We start from the raw sequence: 22,077 nt of genomic DNA on the forward strand, positions 1-22,077 counted from the left end.
TTTATAACAGGTCAGCCCTACTGAGCAATGGGAAGGTGTGGTCACAGGACAGGATGTCCAAGTGCAATAAGATCATGCAATGGAACGGAAGAGAAAGAGGACAAGTGATACTTCCCCGGACTCAAGGGACTGAAACCAACCCTGTGGACACAACCACAGGCCGTCCCGGAGAAGGGGGAAGAGATGCGGAAGCAGAAGAGGGGAGTGAACTGGGTGCATCCGAACTCTCGGAAATCTACAGTGGATGTCCCAACAGGGGAGTTCCCCCAAGTACGGAAGGTGGAGAAGCGAGAAGCTCCCAAGAGGGTACCGAGTACACTCCAGGCACCCCGGTGAGATGCACCCTCACCGGAAGGACAGTGGTGAGACCGTCGAAGTTTAGAGACTTTGAGATGAGAGACGGAAGGGAGTATGCACGCAAGTAGAAGTATCTGTTATAAAAATGTTATCCGCATAGAAAGGAGATATGTAGCGTTGCGCTCTAGTCTTCACGTCTACGTGATGACTTAGAGCGCGGCGGCCATTTTGGGTGCAGAAATTAGGCGCCGAGCCCGCAAACGTGTCGGACGTTTCCCGGTGCTTTCCCTCAATGTGTGATGGTTATGAGTGAATAAACCTATACTTACCTGCTACCAAACTGTGTATGGGCTGTGCTTCCAACCCCAGAACACCCTCACTACAAGAGATCATGTGTGAAAGTTAAGCGAGTTTGCCCCGTATAAAAGCACAGTTTTTCTCCTGGAGGGTGTGTTTTATTTTTTGAGTGAGGTTTTATTTTCAGGTTGACCCATGAAATTCAAAAGATAGGACGTCCTCCTTTAAGGTATGTACGCACGTTGTTATTGCTGCGACTCAATGGGTTTAAAGACAACAATCAATACAATTGCACACCAGTGTTGCAGCGTGAACCCATACGCTGACAGATCTTCGATTAGGAAAGTGCAACTACTTCTGTTGCTGGGTGCAGGCCCCAGGACATCACAGCCAAAAAACAACAAATACACTCACAGCCAATCCAGGTGAAGCTTCCCCAACCAATCTAGATTGATCAAACTTTCCCATCCACTTAGAAAATATGTTTCATACTACGTGATTTGTGAGCCCTTACATGCCCCATGCTCTGAAGATTAGGACGGCTGAAGTAGCAAAAATGAACTGGTCAGGGACATTAGATAGGCTCCGGCTATATGTCACATCCTGAGAGCCCGATGGAGGGACACCAGCGCCAGGAGGAGGAGGATCATGGATATAGACAGAGCCGAGAACAACCGCAAGGGGGCCTTTTCCTGTCTCAAAGCCTCTTCACCTTCAACCACAAGTGCCGGGTAATGCTCAGCATCATGCTGGACAGCAGTAAGTTTAAGCAGAGGCACCTTGCAGTGCATATGGGGGGACCGGACGTTCCACCATTCCCTGGACTACCGGCGTAGTTAATGTAGTATTCCCACAACTACTATAAAGCTCCTTTTTCAGAGGTTTCTTATATATCCAACCAATGTACTTTGTTAGCGGTCATGATCTGAGTTTGTTTTCTACATTCGATTATGCTTGTAGCTTGAGTATTGCTTACAATGGGCCCTTGTTGTTTTTATTAAGGTGGCACAATTTTTATTTTAGCAATTTTCTATAGCACAACTTTATCCCTAGGGCATTAAAGCGATTCACAAGACATCAGGAGGGAGAATATAGATAACAGTCATCATAGAAACAACAGCTCAGCTACAACGAAAACAGACAGATCAAGCCGTTAGTGAAGGCAACATTGTATGTTCTGTTATGGATTAAATCAAATAACAAAAAGGTCTGAAAATAACCTCTGCCAGTGGCTGGAATTATTCAGGGGATTGCTAAACAGAAATAATCATGAAACGTGACCATTGCTATCATAGAACGGAACGTTTAAGGACATATTAATGGCATCATTGTCACGCGCAGGACCCACAGGCTGCACTGCTTCTAGCCACAGCATGGCCAGTCACCAGTGGCACGTGAAGTAACAGGAGATGTTGTAGCACCCAAGATAATGTGCTGCATGGCTAAAATACTTATAAGGTCCCAAATGCGAGACCTATTGTCTATGCCATGCTTGTATGTTTTGTTTTTAAAAAGAAGCTAAAAAAAGGTTCTAAAATACTGCAAAATGTCACTTTTTGCGCCGCTAAATTCCTGTTTCTGTGCCACAAAATGTACAAATTTATGCTGCAATATCCCGCATGATCCGAGATACCCCTAGCCAGATGTCTAATCACAGTGAAATAGTGCTTTTTGTCTGCCAGCGTTAAGATATGATCTATTCGGGATCTGCTGTTGTTTGCCCCTGAGTACAATGTATACTGTCATGTTTGTGGGTGTGCCCTGCGTCACATGTGCACCAATCCCAAGTATCTCAGGAAATCTGTCATACTGTTTGTAGCTTGTGATGTGTTCCTAGATAGGAATCTATCTAATAGGTCCCTTATTGCCATATTTAAGTCTTCTCCAATTTCTAATTCCCCCTCAGGCAGGGCCGGTAAAATTTCTCTTTGTTGATTTGATGAGTTGGTGGTGTGATGGGTGGCGGCCTTGTAGGCTGAGCGTACTTCTGGGGTTTTTCTGTTTCCTCACGTTTTCTCCAGTCGCCAGCAAGAGCGCTTGGATTGTTGGAGGGAGGTGGTGAACGATGTGGTGGTGTTCAGGAGGGGGGTGAGTGTTGGCGCAGTTGGCGATCCAGTGGTGGAGGTTACTTGCTGCTGTGTTGGCATCTGTCGTAGTAGGAGGAGGAGTGCAGCTGAGGGCGGAGGTGAGGTGTCCTTCTGAGGCTTTGTTTCAGTTTCCGCTTGTCTGCGGTGGGTTTCCTAGAAGGAGAAATGGATGCAGTGTTGGTCTTCCCTGAGCGGTTCCGTGGTGTGGCTTAAGCGAATGTTGTCCTCCGGCGAAGATGGGGTCAAGTGTGTGTCCTGCCGTGTGTGTGGGGGTAGAGACAAGTTGCTACAGTTCTATGTTGGTGAGGTTCTCCAGGAGGGCAGTGGTGTTGGGATCGCTGAGGTTCTCTAGGTGGAAGTTCAGGTGTCCGAGCAGTATGTTGTCCATAGAGGCGAGGGCATGTAGAACGATGTAGCCTGCGATGACGTTGGTGAAAGGGATGTGGGGTCCAAGAGGTCTGTAGGTGAGAGTTCCGCGGAGCATCGTTCTAGGGTTGGGCTGGATCTGGAAGTGAATGTGTACTATGAGGGGCGAGGCTTCTTCCGAGTTGGTGGTTGATAGTCGGAGGGAGCTTTTGTGGACGATGTTGAGTCCTTCTACTGGGCGCTTGAAGCAGTCTTTCCTCAGGATCTTGTATCAGTCTCGGATGGCGGTTGCGATGTCTGGGGCAGAGCTGGCATTTGTCCAGGTCTATGTGAGGAAGGCAACATCGGGCGAGTGAGTGTTGAGGAGGTCCCAGATTTCTATGGCGTGTCTATGCAGGGAGCGTACGTTGAGGAGGATGCAGCTCAGGGGCTTGTGTATGGTGGCGTCCGATGGGTTGGGGGTGGCTGCCTGGGTCCGGAGGTGGGTGAAGGTGCTGCGGCAGTGTTGGCAGGAGATCGGGCCATGGGTGTTGCTCGGTGTCAAGAGCTGGCAGTTGTTGTTGCGCCCAGGGTTGAGTGCATGGAGAGTGCTGGGATCATCGTGGCAGGGGGGTCGGGGGACCAAGGTCCCTGGTGCTGGTCGCGGTCGGGGCGCAGACGGGCTTGCCTTTGGTGCGCCAGTTGCGTGGATGCCATTAAGTAGGGGTCAGGGTAAAGGGAAACAGCTGGGAGGCGGGAGCGGGAACACGCTGGGGGGGTGAGGGTCTGTAGGGGAGCCAGCAGCGGGGAAAGTTAACAAACAGAAAAACACAAAACAAGGCAAAAGAGAAAGGCAAATGAGAAAAGGCAGAAGAGAAAGGAAAAACAGAAAAGGCAAAACAGAAAAGGATAACACCCACAGAGCGGACTAGCAGAAGAGCAGGCTCTTCCACTAGACCACCAGGGATGAGGAGCAGACAGGAGCCTGCGAGCGGAGCAGGACCTCGAACACCCACCTAGAACATAAGAAGGCCCTAAGGGCACTGCCTTAATGGTGGAGCTGCACAGGGAAATAGCAGTGACTCTGACCAGGAGGTCAGAGGTCTTGCCATCTCTCCCCTCTGCTTAGCTCTCTCAGCTTTCATCTGTAATATCTCAAATCATGGGCTTTATCAATAGCTAGTTTTTAGGTTCTTAATATAGCATGTTGTGGTATCTTGGCGCAGCAGTCTAGCTTACATCCTTGGAACCCTGATCTAAGATACCGCTAACTGACTTGGAATTTTTGTGGCCAAAGGGTGGGAGAGCAGGAGGAGGGGGGAGAATTCATTGTTTTTTATTTGATCTGTTTATTAGGAGTTTTCCATAATACAGTTACAGTTTAATATCAGGCACAATAAAAGTACAAGGGTGTTAATAATTGACTGGGTGAGAAAAATGAGACATGTGGATGAGCACATTACAGTTGGTCTAGGGTACACAACCCCTTAGATCAAGAAATTACTGGCCTATGCGGCACGTAACATGAGCGAGAGAGGCCTCCCTAGGTGAACAGTCTGTGTGTAATGAAATCAAATTTGTATAAACTATACAACTGTGAACAACCAGTTAGCTCAGAGGGAACAGAGGTAAACAATATGAGGAGGGTTAGGGTAAAGAGGACAAGGGGAAAACAAGGACGGTTCGCTGTCACTCAATGCAATTCCAATTCGCCTTGTGTAAATTACCATTGTCACAGTGAAAGTCCGGCGTCACTTAGCACATATCTCAATATATATACATGATGGAACTGTTCAGACATTGTTATCATGGCCTGCGTAAATATTCCTGATCTGGTAAAGTCTGTGGGTCAGAGGCATCACTGATTTCCCCTTCGGGACATAATGCATCTTGGAAGGGCAATCAAAATCCTGTTCCAGTGGGATGAAATGGGGTATTTGTGTAGGCCTAGAGTGTCTTCCTTACAGAGAGAGACTCCTTCTGCTCTAGCCCAGTTAAGGATGGAATGTGACAAGGCCATTAGAGATGACGGTTCACTCGATATCCAGTGCTTCGTAATGAGGCGCTTGGCTACTACGAAGCCGAGGTCCAGAAAGAGTGTAGTGGCCCTGTGTGTGCTATCTCTTGGGAATATGCCCAATATACAAACCTCCCAGGTGCATATACGAAGCTTGTCGGTGCAGGCAGACAGATGGTGTGTTACCCACTCCCACTATTGCCATAACGTGGGACACAACCATAGCAAATGTAAAATATCAGCGTCAGGATGGCTACAGTGGGTGCAAACCGCGTCTTGTCTATGAAAATAATGATTGATCTTCTCAGGGGTAAGATATGCCCTATGTATAATGTAGAATTGTATTAACAGGATCTTGGCGTTGCGAGGGATGTGTGTAGTGCCTGCCAGAATCATTTTCCATTCCTTAAAGGTGCATGGGCGAGCCAGATCTGTCTCCCAGTGGTGTCGCAGTGAGGTCAAGTGAGGACTGTGGCAGTCTGCTATCGTAGTGCATCCGCAAACCACCGGGTGAGATGTCGCCCATCTCCCAGGACATGTAGATATTGGAGTGTGAGGTTAGTTTGTGGTTCTCGCATAATGTCCCACCAATGACCCTGTAATGTGCAAATCCAAGAGGCATGATTTATGTAGTGTCCCGGGGACAACCCTACCTCCTGTGTTAGTGCTTAGTATGTCATGAGTGTACCATCATGATACAGGTCCCCCAGTGTATGTAAGCCCTCTGCATGCCATGCCGGAAGCTCAGCAGGTGTGTCTTCCTGTTGCCCCTGAGCATACCAAATAATGGAGTTGCTGGGCACAGGGTGTAATATGTTTGGTGTGGAATAAGAAGCGACTGAAGCAACGATAGGACGCCGTAGCAGTAGAGAGGAAGGCTGGGAAGTCTTGTGTAACGCCCTGAACGTCTCAGGATCGTTTAACAGACACGACAATGAGGACGCAACCACTTGTGAAGGGTTAGTTCTTTTAATGAAGGCAAATAAAATACAAAGAACAAACAAAAGTTATAGTCACTGGAATCCTCCAGGCTAAGTACGTTACCAGCCCACAGCACGGATGGTCCTAACCGTCCTCTGCATATACGCCGATCCCGGCGTATGCCAACAGAGGGCAGAAATGAAATGGCCGACAATGCCAATCGGTAGGCTGTGAGGGGCACGAAGAGTGTTGGGGAGAATCGAGGAGTCAGGGAAACACCCAGCCGGGGTCTCTACCTGAAGGGAGCAGCCGCTCAACCTCTTCCTCAGACTGCACCGGGACGCGGAGTCACCTCCTGGTGATGCGTCACCGATACCCCAATCACAAGCAAGAAGACTGAACCGAGAGCAGCCGCTCGATCGATCCTGTGGACTTCCGAGTCTGTAACGCGGCAAACACCTCCTGGTGTGCGTTACAGCTGGCAGTCCCTGTGTCTCTGGTCGGGCTGGGAGTTACGACTCCAACCAGCAAAAGCGCCACTGCGCTTGGACTCAGCCGAGTCAAAAAGCGAAGCTCAATGGTTGACCGGTAGAGCTTCCGGGTCCTTCACAGGTGACGATGGGGCAAGACACGGCCCAGGGAGTAACGACTCGACCTACCTCCGTTCTTGCCTTACTGGAGCACCACTCCGGAACACTGCTCTTCACGAAGCAGGTACGTCGGTGTAAACACAATATCCGACAGCCTTGTACCTCCCGGTTCCTCCCTTTATAGGGCGTGTTTTCCTTGAGTTATGTAACAGCTCTCCTGTTTACATAAGGGCGTGTTTCCCTTGAGTTATGTAACAGCTCTCCTGTTTACATAAGGGCGTGTTTCCCTTGAGTTATGTAACAGCTCTCCTGTTTACATAAGGGCGTGTTTCCCTTGAGTTATGTAACAGCTCTCCTGTTTACATAAGGGCGTGTTTCCCTTGTATGACAGGAATTCTTGACAGTACATCCTCCCTCTCAGCGGCTCCCCACGGGTCCAGCGCTGGCAGGAAAACGCCGATGGAACAAGGAGACCAAGCGCGGAGCATGAACCCCTTCAGCCGGTTCCCATGAATGCTCCTCCGGGCCATAGCCTTTCCACGCAACCAGGTACCACAGCTTCCCCCTGCGCCATTTGGACGCCCGTATGCCCGACACTTCATACTCCACCTCCGACTCCACGCATACCGGCCTAGGTGTCCCAGACGGCTTGGAGGGTGCTGGTTTGAGCAATGATACATGAAAGACAGGGTGTATCCGCAATGACTGGGGCAAGCACACCTTCACGTTCACGGGACCCATACACTTGGTAATTCGATAGGGGCCCATGTACTTGGGATGGAACACACTGTTCTTTCGAAACCTCATGTTTCTTGTGGATATCCAGACGTAGTCTCCAGTGCGGTACAGTGGCCCGGGCCTTCTCTTCCTATCTGCCGCAGCCTTGTATCTTCTCTTGGCCTCTATTAGGACAGCCCTTGAGCGCATCAACGTGTCTTTTATGTGTGCCACCCTGTCCGCTGTGGCGGGAATCCTGTCCTCTCTGAACGGATGTAGAAATGGCAAGAACCTGGGATGTTGGCCATAGTTGCTATAGAACGGAGATGACTGTGTGGAGCTGTGAGTGGCGTTGTTATAGGCTATCTCTGCAACCCATAGCAAGTCGACCCATTCTTCCCTGCCCTGGTCCACAAAACATCGCAGATACTGTTTGAGCGTTTGGTTCAGGCGCTCGGTTTGGCCGTCCGTTTGAGGGTGGTAGCTGGTGGACAGGGCGGTCTTAACATGCAGCGCAGTGCACCAAGTCTTCCAGAATTGCGCAGTAAACTGCGACCCCCGGTCCGACACGATCACCCCAGGTAATCCATGCAGTCGTACCACATTCTTTAGGAGTAGTGACGCCAATTCCCCGGCCGTAGGGACTCTCTTGCAGGGGATGAAGTGCCCCATTTTCGTCAAGTAATCCACCACCACCAGTATTGCCGTCATCCCCTGGTCTACCGGTAGGCCCACCACGAAGTCCAGTGATATGCTATCCCATGGTCTATCCGGGGTCGGAAGTGGATGTAAGAGCCCTTGGGTTCGGCCATGGTCGGCCTTCATGGTAGCACACGTAGGACACTCCTGTCCCCACCTCCTGACATCCACTCTCATGGTTGGCCACCAGAAATGCCGTCCCATGCTAGCCACCGTTTTTTCAAAGCCCAAATGACCTGCGCATGGAGAGTCATGGCACCAGATGAATGCTTGTTTCCTTAGCCTAGGCGTGGGTATCAATAGGCACCTGCCCTTCAGGGGTATCCCGTCCTTCAGCTGCCATTCTCTGTGACTGAGGAGCCACCTCCGCCATGCGAATGACCTGATCCCTCTCTTTATTCCCCTCAGGAAAGTATCCGGTTGGATAACCCCCAATACCATCCTCGGGGAAATGATGGAACGCTCGGTTGCAGGCAATGGTTCCTTAACTGCAGATTGACGGGACAGGGCGTCCGCCTTCCGGTTTTCCGTCCCCGGCCGATATGTGATGCGGAAGTTGAACCCCGCAAAGAAGATCATCCACCGCAGCTGCCTGGGAGAAAGGTGTCTAGTGGCCGTCATGAACTGTAGGTTCCGATGGTCCGTGTACACCGATACCACATGTCTTGCCCCCATCAACCAATGCCTCCATTCGGTGAAGGCGTCCTTGATTGCGAGAAGCTCCTTCTCCGCAACATGGTAGTTGCGTTCGGCGTCGTTGAGTTTGCGGGACATGTACGCAACGGGATGAAGCACCCCTGTGTCGTGGTTGCGTTGGGACAAGATAGCCCCCAGCGCCACATCCGACGCGTCCGCTTCCACCACGTAGGGGAGATCCGGATCGGGGTGAGCCAACACCGGCGCCTTACCAAAGGCGCTTTTCAGGGCCTCAAAGGCTTTGTTCGCTTCAGGGGACCAGACAAACTCCTTGGACTTCCTCAGTAGCTGTGTGATTGGGGCCACCACTCCTGAAAATCCATCTATAAACCGCCTGTAAAAGTTGGCGAAGCCAATGAAACTTTGGACGTCCTTCACGCTTTGGGGCACCGGCCATTCTTTCACCGCCTTGATCTTTCGTTCTGCCATCTCCTGTCCCTCTGGACTCAGCATCACTCCGAGGAATTCCACGGATGTGACGTGGAAGTCACACTTGCTGAGTTTACAAAACAGCATGTTTTCCCTCAGCTTTTGGAGCACAGCTTTGACGTGGTGTACGTGCTCCTCCACACTGGACGAATAGATGAGGATGTCGTCGATATATACGACCACGTAGATATCCAACTCCTCTCTGAATACCTCATTCAAAAAGTACTGAAAGGCTGCCGGGGCGTTGCACAGACCGAATGGCATGACGAGGTACTCGAAAAGGCCAAACCTGGTCTTAAAGGCGGTCTTCCACTCGTCTCCGTCCCTCATGCGCACCAGATGGTATGCCCCTTTCAAATCCAACTTGGTGTAGATACGAGCTTTCTTGACCTGTTCCAGAAGTACACTGATGAGAGGCAAGGGGTACCGATTTTTTATGGTTATCGCATTCAATGCCCTAAAGTCCACACAGGCTCTCAGCTCCCCATTAGCCTTCGGGATGAAGAAGAGTGGCGAGGCGGCCGGAGACTTGGACGGGCGGATGAATCCTAGCTTGAGGAGTTTATCCAGGTACCCCCGGAGATGCACGTTTTCAGGCTCCGTCAGGGCATACAGCCTGCCGCTGGGAACGCTGGCCCCTGGCACCAGGTCGATCTGGCAGTCAAACTGTCTATGTGGTGGTAGCACTTCCGCCTTCACCTCATCAAATACATCCTCAAAACTGTGATAAGCCTGGGGGAGAGCCACATCTTTTTCTGCCGCTGTAGCCACCGTCTGACTCCCGCTCTCATCTGCGTCAAGGGATTCCGTTCTTATTCCACAATGCAGGATGCAATACGGTGACGTCATTTCGATGCGATGTGTTGGCCAATCCACAAAGGGGTTGTGTTTCTGTAGCCACGGCAATCCCAATATGACGCCATATTGGGGCGCTCGGATGATGTTAAAATCGATTTGTTCCAAATGGTTCCTCCCATATCTCATCGGAAGGACCCCCGTGTGCTGTCCGATGGGCCCCGTCACCAATCGCCTTCCGTCTACCGCATAGACGTCTTCGGGTACTGCTTTGGGAAGAAGCACTAGCCCTAGCCTGCATGCCTCGTTGTGGTCCATAAACATGCCAGTGGCCCCTGAATCCACCATGGCCACAACGGGTATCCACTGGTCATGCACTCCCACGTGCACCGTGATAAACAGGTGTCGTTGTCCCTTAGTGACCGAGTTGGAAAGTGAAGGGATGGATGAGTGACTCCGAGATGCCCCTTCTCTGGTCTTGGAGTCCTCTAGTTTTCCGCCGGTATGTCCACCACGGCTGTTACCGACCGGTTGGCCCGATAACGTGACGTCTTCGGTTTGGCAGGGCATTCACGTACGTAGTGGCCTTTTTTGCCACAATATAGGCACAATCCTTGTTTACGGCGTGACTCTTTCTCCGTGGCTGTGAGGCTCGCTCGTATTGCGCTGATGTCCATGGGTTCTCCCTTGGATGCGGTGGAAGTTTCAGGACTTCCCACCGTCACATAGGATGGAAGGGATTTTCCTTTTCTCCCATGATCCCCCTTTCTTTCACTTAGCCTATGTTCCAGCCGTAATACCAGGTTGATAAGGCCCTCACATGTCTTGGGTTGAGGGTCAATATGAGCCACGGCGTCCTTGAGCTCATCGCACAGCCCTTGATGGAAGAGCGCCGTCTGTTTAGCAACAGGCCACTTGGTTTCCGCAACCAGCCTTCGGAACGCGTTGAGATACTGCACCAGGTCGTTGGATCCCTGTCTCAACTCAAGCATTTCACGGTCCGCCGTGTACGAGTCAGCCCTTCTGTCGAATACCTTCAGGAATTCCTCGCGAAAAGCACCCCAATCACATAAGAGGGGGTCGTCCCTGCTCACCAGAGGTACGGCCCATTGTGCCGCGTTTCCAGCCAAATAGGATATAAGGAAAGCCACACGAGCCTGACTCGTGGGGAACGCCTTTGGTTTGCACGATAAATGTAGCGCCACTTGTGTGAGGAATACCTGCACTGTGTTAGGATCCCCACTGTACCTCTCTGGTGTTGCCAAGGGGATGGCTACCGGCATTTCCACTACTACCGCAGGGGTCTGGTTCGTGAGGGAGGTGCTGGGCGTGAGCGGGTCCAATTGGATAGCATCCAGTCTGGCTTTTACATCGGCTGTTTCTTGCCTAGAGGCAGCCACTTCAACTTGCATGGCCGCTAAAGCAGCCAGCACATCATCAAGTGTTGCCATGTCTGTTATCGACCGGGAGACAGTTAGTGTTATTAAGGTCGGATATTTTGTAACGCCCTGAACGTCTCAGGATCGTTTAACAGACACGACAATGAGGACGCAACCACTTGTGAAGGGTTAGTTCTTTTAATGAAGGCAAATAAAATACAAAGAACAAACAAAAGTTATAGTCACTGGAATCCTCCAGGCTAAGTACGTTACCAGCCCACAGCACGGATGGTCCTAACCGTCCTCTGCATATACGCCGATCCCGGCGTATGCCAACAGAGGGCAGAAATGAAATGGCCGACAATGCCAATCGGTAGGCTGTGAGGGGCACGAAGAGTGTTGGGGAGAATCGAGGAGTCAGGGAAACACCCAGCCGGGGTCTCTACCTGAAGGGAGCAGCCGCTCAACCTCTTCCTCAGACTGCACCGGGACGCGGAGTCACCTCCTGGTGATGCGTCACCGATACCCCAATCACAAGCAAGAAGACTGAACCGAGAGCAGCCGCTCGATCGATCCTGTGGACTTCCGAGTCTGTAACGCGGCAAACACCTCCTGGTGTGCGTTACAGCTGGCAGTCCCTGTGTCTCTGGTCGGGCTGGGAGTTACGACTCCAACCAGCAAAAGCGCCACTGCGCTTGGACTCAGCCGAGTCAAAAAGCGAAGCTCAATGGTTGACCGGTAGAGCTTCCGGGTCCTTCACAGGTGACGATGGGGCAAGACACGGCCCAGGGAGTAACGACTCGACCTACCTCCGTTCTTGCCTTACTGGAGCACCACTCCGGAACACTGCTCTTCACGAAGCAGGTACGTCGGTGTAAACACAATATCCGACAGCCTTGTACCTCCCGGTTCCTCCCTTTATAGGGCGTGTTTTCCTTGAGTTATGTAACAGCTCTCCTGTTTACATAAGGGCGTGTTTCCCTTGAGTTATGTAACAGCTCTCCTGTTTACATAAGGGCGTGTTTCCCTTGAGTTATGTAACAGCTCTCCTGTTTACATAAGGGCGTGTTTCCCTTGAGTTATGTAACAGCTCTCCTGTTTACATAAGGGCGTGTTTCCCTTGTATGACAGGAATTCTTGACATCTTGGAACAGGGATAAAACAAAAAAAAGAGGAGCATCCAATCAATAAGGAGGGCCATCCCCCGCAGTGTCCGGGAGGTATAGCCCTGCCATCCAGAGAGCCACCCACTGCATCAGGGATGCTAAGTAGTAATGCTCCAAGTTAGGAGCTGCTAATTCTCCTTGGGTCGACGGTAAATACAGTTTCGAAAGCGCCACCCTACAGTGAGTTCTGTTCCATATAAGATTGTAAAGCATGCGTTCAAGGGAGCGGCAGTAAGGTGGAAGGAGATGCAGCAGCAGATAAATGAAATAATAAAGGAGACGCAGAGCACCACCGAGTGACTCTCCCAGCAATCAAGAGAACAAGTATTTTCCAAAAAGACATCAGCGACGTTAGGGAAGTGAGCGCCCTTGTAAAGTTGCCGTCAAGCAAATCCCGATCAGTATGATAAATCCAGATGCCCAAGTAACGGAACATAGTCGTTTGCTAAGTAACAGGCGCTCCATTAATTATGAGTGCCGGGTCAGGTAGGCTGGGGAGGTGGAGATTTCATGTTGGGAAAGTTGGAGGTGGTTGTATGAAGCCTTTGATTTATGGAATAAATTAATTTTGCTAGCTCACCTGTCATGAAGTCATGTCATGGAGTCTATTACCAAGGGATAACATCACACATGTTCTTTGTTCTACAAGGTAGTGGTAGTAGCTTTTTGCAAGCTAGTTTCTATTGCTATTGTTTCAAGAGCGTGCTGAATACAAAGGTGCTTTACCTCAATCGCTACGGTGTGTGGGGTCCAGCTGAGACACGATTACGGAAAACTAGGTGTGATTATTATGGGTAATTGGGGCACTGCCATACTGCACATTATACCATTTTCATAATTTACCAACTTACTATTTATTGCAAAATGAGGCACAGGATACTAAAGTAGCATATTCATTATCACAATTCTTTAAGTCAGCAATTTTTATCTATACCACATTTTCTTAAAGATATGGAACTAGGGGCATCACACAGTTTCTATTAAATTATGCCAGAGCAAAAGAGTCTGGTATCCACAGGTCTGCTCTGGTTGATGACCAATCCAGTTAATGCCCATTGGCTTTGTCCATTTCTCATCCTATTGCTGCTGCTTTCCGTAGTCAAAATTAAGGTGGTCCTCGTCTGATCCTTATATGGTAATATTCATATCCTTTCACAGGTTGACCATACTCAAGGAGTCCACTTCCTGTGAAAACTATACACTTCACAAGGAGTCCATGGCATGCCCACTAACATCCTTTTATAGTTAATATGTATTTTGGGTGACTATGTTGTTTACTGGCAAGTTTCAAATGGAAGCCCTTTACAGATCTCCAGGGTCAAGTGTGAACATGTGCACACAAGGATCTAGATATATACAGGGGAGTGTTTTCAACGAGGATTCTGACTGGATCTAATAAGCTGCTATGTTTCAAAGGGAAGTGCATGCATCCCATGCAAGGGAAGCCATTTACAGATCTATCTGAAAGCAACAGTGACACATTACTCTTTTGAAAAACTTTGTTATTCTTCCACATTGTTTATTCAGCTTTACTCATGTTCCTGTTCTTGGCACAAGGACCAATAAGATAACAGGGGTAGTTATTAATCACCTGTAGGCCATTGAGGTCTAACTAAGAATCAAGTTGTAATTCATCCCTACAATACATTTTCTTTCTTCTTAAGAGGGTGAAGTAAAATCAGGCAAGACCCTTGAAAAGTATAGGAGGCTAGAGTCCTGAGTGACTGTTGCAATCTGTATTTTTTTTTAGAGCCTGGAATTTGAAATAACAAGTATTGGCAAAGCCAATAGGTCTCACCTATGCAAGAGCTGTTGACTTTGCCAATGTGTTTTAGCCATGTTGTATACCAGCATGGCTACTGTTCAGCATTACAAACAGTTAGTGGTGTGGGAGAGTGATGTGGTGTGGAATGTTAGTGTCGAAATGTCAAGTGGCATTGAGTGGAGTGTTGTGGACTGTCATGGAGAGGCAAAGAGTGCCATGGAGTAGTGTGGAGTGGTGTAGAGTGTCGTGGAGTGGCTTAGACTGGGTAGAGTAGAGTGCCGTGGAGTAGTGGAGAGTGTCGTAGAGTGGCATTGAGTGGAGTGCCATAGAGTCGTGTAAAGGGGTTGGAGTGGAGGGGTGTAGAGTGGAGTAGACTGCCCTAGAGAAGAGTGGAGTAGTGTGCCTTACAGTACAGTGGCATAAAATGGAGTGGTGTAAAGTGTCGTAGAGGGGAGTGGAATTGAGTGCGCTTATAGTAAAGTGGCGTAGAGTGTAGTAGAGTTGAATGGCATAGAGTGGAGTAAAGTGGTGTGGATAAGCATAGAGGGAGTTGTGTACAGTGGAGCAGAGTGTTGTGGCATAGAATGAACTAGACTGTTGTAGAGTGTAGTGGCATAGAGTGGAGTAGAGTGTCATAGAATAGAGGGGCAAAGAGTGTCATTGTAGAATGGAGTGGCATAGAGTGTCATGGAGGGAGTAGAGCTTCATAGAAAGTAGTAGAGTTGAGGGAAATCGAGTGGAGGGGCTAGAGTGGAATAGAGTGTGGTGGAGTGGCATAGAGCGTCATAGAATGGAGTGTCGTAGATTGGAGTAGAGTGCCATAAAGTAGAGTGGTGTGGCGTAGAGTGAAGCAAAGTGACGTGGACTGGTGTAGAGGGAGTTGCATAGAATGGATCAGAGTGTTGTAGAGTAGAGTGGCAAAGAGAGGAGTACAGTGTCATAGAGTGGAGTGACATTGAGTGGAGTGCCACTGGGTGGAATGCCGTGGAGTGGTGTGGCATAGGATGGCGTAGAATGTTTTAGAGTGGAGTGGCATCAAGTGGAGTTATGTATCATAGAGTAGAGTGGAGTAAAGTGGCATGGATTGGCAATGAGGAAGCTGCTTAGAGTGGCGCAGAGTTCGATAAAAGTTTAGTAATATCAAACTTACTTCTTGCTAACTGAAGTCCAAGGTAATACAATATGTTAATTAGCAAATACATTTTATGAAATTCAAAATAATTTATTATGTAAAGTACTTGTGCAGAAAAGTGGCAGAATGGGGAGGCACGTAAGAATATGCACAAGTGACAAGTGAACAATATGTAAAAGTAATCAAATAATGGACTTGTAGGATATACCATTTAATGGTTCTTAAGGGACAAAGATCCACTTGTTGAAGTGGTTTCGTCCCTGAAGGGATAACTATGTAGGTCACCATCAGAGCAGACTAAAAGTTAAGGGGTGTCTGATGATAACTGGAATAAATACGCAGTGTGAAGGAATTAGTCTGTATGAAGGCAGTGGTTTTTGGCTAAAGGTTAGTGCTTACGGCATCACAGCAAACTTACTTATAAGTCAAGTTAACTAAGAAGTTAATGGCCTACAATATTGTTAGCTCCACTATCCTGTCATCACAACACATGGTTCATGAGTCGTCGCCATTCTGATTGACTATTCAAATTAGTCTAAACTCAGTGACCCTCTCTGATTCTTTGAAAAGCACCCAATCAGAACTGCTGACACAGATATCTTTTTCAATGTTTCTGACTGACTGTCCTTCAGCCATTCTGATTGGCTGCTTGGTACCACTCCGTCTATTTTTTAATACTGTCCTGTAGGACTATTGAGCATATAATACTGACTGCCACAATATTGCCAAAGTACCTATGTAGGTAAATACAGCGTTACTATTCTTAACATCATTGTAACTTGGCCATACAAATATCTTCAATGTAATTAGAAATAGATTTAAGAACAGTAAAGCTACACTTACCCATATAAAATTACCATGATGACATAGTGGAATTTGAGATCCTGCACTTAATGTTCTGGGAGGATGATATTTTCCCTCAATATTGTGACATACATCCGTGGTCTGTACATGGGCAGCTTGCCATGATCGGACCAAGAATTTGTCCTTCATTTCTAGTCCTCTAGAGCAGATTTTGTTGTTTTCTCAAATGAAAACCAGTCTGCACTTATACTAAGAAGAGACAGAGATTCTTCGCTGTCTCTATTTCGGCCATCCCTACACAGCACATAAAAACTATGGTAGGCTTGGGCAGGTTGTGAACTTCACTACAAAAAGCATTGTGTCAAAAGTACAGACTCTCCAATATGGGTTAGGTGGGACAGAATGTGAATTATACCTAAAATGATTTAGATGAGATGTGATGACAACTGTTCTTTAATAGCCGGTTGTGGACTCCCAAAGATAACCGGCATCGCACAGGGTGGGTGGGCATGGACCTTGTAATATGGGGCATCTGCTGGAAGGGACAGGACATCCCATGGCAGTGCCTTGTGAATTGTGGGTTCTGATTTCTAAATCCATACTGTCCATTGTTTTAGGGCAAGGTCTTCCCAAAGCTTCGCAAAAGGAACAGCTGCAACAAATCGGTGGATATGGAGGAAATGTTCGATGAAGGGATTGCCACAGATTACGTCTTCAGGATCATTTATGCTGGTCACAAGCATGAAAACAGTAAGTGCTTTTTAGAGGTTTTTAAGCTTTGTGGTTTCAGAGGAGGATAATTCAGAGGTTGAGTACAGTAGACTTACATCCCTGTTAATTGTGGACCTGTGGCAGACACCTCTGGTGGCATTTGTGTAATACTTTTCAAGTGGCCTTAACTGGTAAAATAGCTCAAGAACTTTTTACCTTGTTTAGTTGACAAGGGATCATCCACCAATTGAAATCCAAGGGATGGACCTAAAGATTCTTTGTTCACGCCCCATTACTGCGGCACACCCTTGCACTTCAGACCAAGTTTCTTCCAACATTATTGCTGTTAGTGTCGGCCAAGAAGTCCTTTCTGTTCTTTGACAATTGTCATTGTCTGGTGTCCTACCTTTTTTCAAATGTGATTCAATTTGTTTTGCGCACAATACAAATTAATATGTAGAAAAATGTTATTCCATTCATTATGTATGCCACATACATGGCCATTGTATGTCGCTATTAGAATCAATATGTTGCAACAGGTATTTACTGTGGAAGCTGGTGTTCGCACCTTTGATTTCAAATACTGGACATGGTTACATATAGTTGTGCAACTTAGCACTGTGTTAATTAGCAAGGCTTTAAGAACCCTTGTGTTTCTGGTATGCACATGCTATGGCAAGGGGTGAATGTAGAGCACAGCTGCTGCAGTTAGAGGTCTTCTGACCCACAAATATTTGTCATGCTTGTGAAGCAGCTGGGACTGATGCCTGTGTGGCATAGCAAATCTTCCAACCGTCCAGGGAATCAGAGAACTGATATTAGATGGCCCTCGTTCAAACTACAATTTTTACTTATTTACTGAATTCTCATACAACACAAAACAAATTGCATTTTATCACAACAATTCATGGAAATGCCTAGAAACATTATATTTTATAAAAATTAACTCGGACAAGACTCCGATCCATTTGGTTTTCCAAGAGACTGCGTAAATTACAGAGAGCTGACAACTAAGCATATCATAATATTTATGTTATATAATGATCTAATTATATTAATGAAGGCCTTGAAGTTGATGCCTTAACTCCTCACCCAACAATCCTCATACTTTTGTAAATTTCCTTATTTTTAACTATTTATGTTTTGAAACAAGCCTATGGAAATTAGCAGGTGGAAGTTTGATGGTTAAGGGAAGGAAGAGTGGCCTAGACACAATTGACTTTGGCTGGCACTTGCAGCTGGAGTCGCAAAACGAAATATCGCTATGTTGTAATGGGAGATCGACCTAGACTGGTGCCAATGAGTGGAGGAAGTAGTGTATAAAAGTAGGGGATGACTGAAGAAATGGAGAAAAAAATATGGTCCCCCCTGGTGAAGACACACAGGTGCATAGAGAGGGCTAATGCCCCTGACACACAAACACACTTATCCCGCAACGAAAGACAGTAAGCCTGGTATAATCCACGCCACGCTTAGGGTAGAGTTGGAAATTTAACATTATTATTGCTTTTAAGATGACTGTGACTATTTGACCCCTCCAAGATGTATCTTTGGGTCATATTATTAAGACAGGCGATAAAATTATTGCCGCTTTAGCAGCAGAAAACTACCGCTAAACCGGCGATAATGGGCTTGATAATATGCTCTATGGAATTCCAATTGAAGTCCATGTTAGATTTGAAGGACATCTAACCTGAGTTTCAATTGGAATTCCATAGAACATATTATCAAGCCCATTATCGCCGTTTTAGCTGCAGTTTTCTGCCGCTAAAGCGGCAATAATTTTATCGCCTGTCTTGATAATATGCCCCTTTGTTATCAATTTAAACTGGTTGTATACATGTGTATATAGTCAGCAGTGTAATGTTTAATGAGCTGGTTTATTAAAAAGATTGTAAAAAAAATAGAAAATGATTCGAATAAGTTGAAACTCAAGCTGGTTATCTTAGTGTAGTGTAGGGTTTCCAAATGGATCACATACACTGTGAGCACTTTTTATTCTGTACATGACTATTCATGTTGTGGGAGGAGCTCATTAAAGATGACAGTGTTAGGAAGAAGGACTCTGAATCCAATGATGTGGCTATGCCCCTTCAGTATGTCGTCTACGTCAAGAGAGTTTGAAAGCTGGTTGCTTTGGAATTTCTGCTTCTTTCGCAGATGTGGATGGCGGGCTCAGTAGACACCTCTTCTGAGCTTTCACGTGTGGATATGGTACTAGTTGCCAAGTGTTTGTTGCAGACTTGCATCAAGACCACGCTGGCTTCGTGTAGGCTGTTGGTGTCATCTCCTTTGCGAGTGAGTTTTTCTACTGTGACCAGGGCCAGGCCTGGTAGAATCCTGACGCCTGTGAAGCGGCTGCTGATAGGTTTAGTCCATGGTGGGATAAAGCCTGTCTGGATGAGTTGATCGCACCTGTGTTTGTCTCTTCTGGTGTTGTAAGAATGATCTACAGTTAGAGTTTCTGAATTTTGAAAGATGGTGGCTTTGTTTATAACTGCAGCATCCTGGCATGTGTTGATAGCAATTCTGATGGTCTTGGGTTTTGTGACACATGGTTCCTCATACCTCCTGGCAAAGCACTTCAAAATAATATTTTGTATTCCAGCGCACAGACGTTTATAGTCTTTCTATTTAGCAATCACATTGTTTAGATATACAATGCTGCTAAAGTGGTGCAAAATGTCTTTTTGCATCCAGTGTTGCTGCTTGGAATACAATTTTCTGGCCAGCATCCTTGAATATTTGCTGTTACAGAGGTATAACCAGCCAGGCAGATATGGCAGACCTCAGAGTATTGCATTTTTTCATTAGCATTAAAAAAAAAGTATTTTAAAACTACATTAAAAAAATGCACCGTTTGACGATTTTTATTTCAAACATTCCTTGTGGGAGACCACCTACTTGATAACGGTTGGCTCCCTTGTGCTTTCCGATACTGCACCTGATGGAGGCAACACAACTGAGTGGCCCACTTTCCCAAGAAAGACCTGAAAACTACAGAGAAAGACGTTCATGTTCAGAGCTGACATTTTTGCCCCTGATTTCGAGTTTATCGGAATCCAGACACTTTTTATCACACCCGAAAAATAATGATACTCTAGGGTAAGTTATTAATCGTGTGGAATAAATAGGACCTATTATGAGTTTCTGAAGAATAACATGCAGATTTTGGTGGTTACATCACCAAACGCTCCATAATACTGTAAATACCATAGAGGTTTACCCTATTAAAATCCAACAGGTTTGACCTGCTGAAATTTAATGAAGAGTGAGATCTCAGATGCCGTAAACACCGCTAGAGTTGCTATTGATTATCCACTCCTTCCTTTCGATGATGTTGACAAGGCGCCCATAAAAGCAGCATCCCTCTCTGGAGTAATCCTCATACATTTAGGAGAACCCTGGGATTTTTCAGTAGCACCTCCCGACAGGAAATTGAAAAAGACGTTTTTGGCTGGGAGTATGGCCCTGAGATCTACTAGATATATGCATGTGCTGTGAGAGCTGGCCAGCAGGGTGGTACCAGGTTTCCCTGACCACCTAAAGGAACACTGCAGAGGTTTTTAGGGATGTCCAGAATGCTTCTCAGCAGATCTTAAATCAGTCTTGGTCACGGTTGACTCTGTGGCGCTGGCCTATGGATCCTCTGTGACAAAATATTGTATTGAAAAATATCGAGGCACATAAACATAGTGTCAAAATATTGTTTACATTAATATTGTCTTTTATACTTTTAATAGGAATGACAAAAATAATGTGTCAAAGACAAAAATAATGTGTCAAATATATCTTGGAATTGAATGCAGGCCAAACCAAGATATGAGTAGCGATTTTTTAAAAATAAATTGTAACTGTAAAGTTATGTTATTACATTATTAGAGTTGAACGTAATACAATTTAAACTTCATAGTTTTAATGAACATTAAAATAGTAAAAGCAAAGTTAATTTATTTTTATTTAAAAAGGTCCACCTACTCTGAGCTTCACCAACCTTCCCCTCCCTCTACCAACACTCTGATGGAGGAGAAACTCCATCTGAGTCAAGAAATTGCAAATCTCAAAAGGAACTATTTAATTTTCTTTATCGTACGTAACTACTGTTATACTTGATAACCATACCACATTCAAAGGCTATCTAGCACATTCATGCAAACAAATTTTTGTGAGACAAATCACGTAATAAAATTGGGATTTTACTGAGATTTTGTCCCGCAGAGCCTACTTTTGGAGGACTTGTTTTCTAAAATTGATCTTTTAACTTTGAACCGTTGTAAAGATTGCTGATCTTGCATTTCTTCGGACACATCTCATTAAAAACTGCAAAGTCTTATTCAATATCACAGCGTCGAAGTGTAAAAGGTCTGAATGTGGCTTTAGCTGGGACTTTTGACAGCTTAGATGGAAAAGAATCACATTTCAATAATATCATAATTTATTTCTTATGTTAACAACTACCAGCGTGTATGTGACTTTGTAGTCAAATATATAGAGTATAGTATTAATGTAATTGGTGTAAAACTATATGGATGGATACTATCAAAAGCTTATGACAGCTTCATACACTTATATTAATAACACACTGTATTGGTTGGCAAACAATCAAAGTTATGGTGCAATTCAACAAAGTGGATCCACTGGCACAACAAACCAAGGCAAATATGTAGAATGCAGGTGAAATGTCCTAAAATGCAAATGAAGTAATGAGGGATTAGGAAGTAGGATGAATCATTTGCACAATGCATATCATTCAGTACATGAATTCAGTTTTTTGGCTGAGAAATGACACTCTCATCACGGGAATGACTATGCACAGGTTTAATTGCCTTCCACCATCTACGCAAATGCTTCCATCAAGCGTTCTGAAAAGACCAAAAGGCGACTCAAACAGTGTGATATAACACTACCTACTTAAATAAACAATGCACGAGTCTGCTCATTGCCATTCTCCCAAACTGTACTGCATTGTTTAAAAATATGACTGTAGTTGAATACATTGGTGCTACATTTCCAGTATTTCTCAGTGTTAAACAGACCTAACTTAAAGAGAATGGTGAAACCATCACGGTTTTTGTTGAAATGCTGTATTATGTATGTTACTGGCAAATGTATACTCATTTTGATGGTGCAATCTAAAATTGTATTCCATTCCTCAGTATATAATTGATCGGTTTGCTCCTTATTCAATGTGTTCATCTCATTCAAAATGTGTCCTGATCATTAAAGTGTT

At 46.3% G+C, this 22,077-nt stretch overlaps 1 protein-coding gene across 2 annotated transcripts in view; it reads left to right on the forward strand.

Moving 5' to 3' along the window:
- The window catches only part of SGSM2 (small G protein signaling modulator 2), a 1,127,811-nt gene that overhangs the window by 793,128 nt on the left and 312,606 nt on the right, over positions 1-22,077 (forward strand). For both annotated transcript variants that reach the window (XM_085649947.1, XM_085649948.1), the window contains exon 11: positions 16,754-16,886. In XM_085649947.1, coding sequence (XP_085506073.1) covers positions 16,754-16,886 — 133 coding nt within the window. The remainder of the gene's footprint in view (positions 1-16,753; positions 16,887-22,077) is intronic.

The sequence above is a fragment of the Triturus cristatus genome, chromosome 3_2 (assembly GCF_964204655.1).
Source record: "Triturus cristatus chromosome 3_2, aTriCri1.1, whole genome shotgun sequence".
Lineage (NCBI taxonomy): Eukaryota > Metazoa > Chordata > Amphibia > Caudata > Salamandridae > Triturus > Triturus cristatus.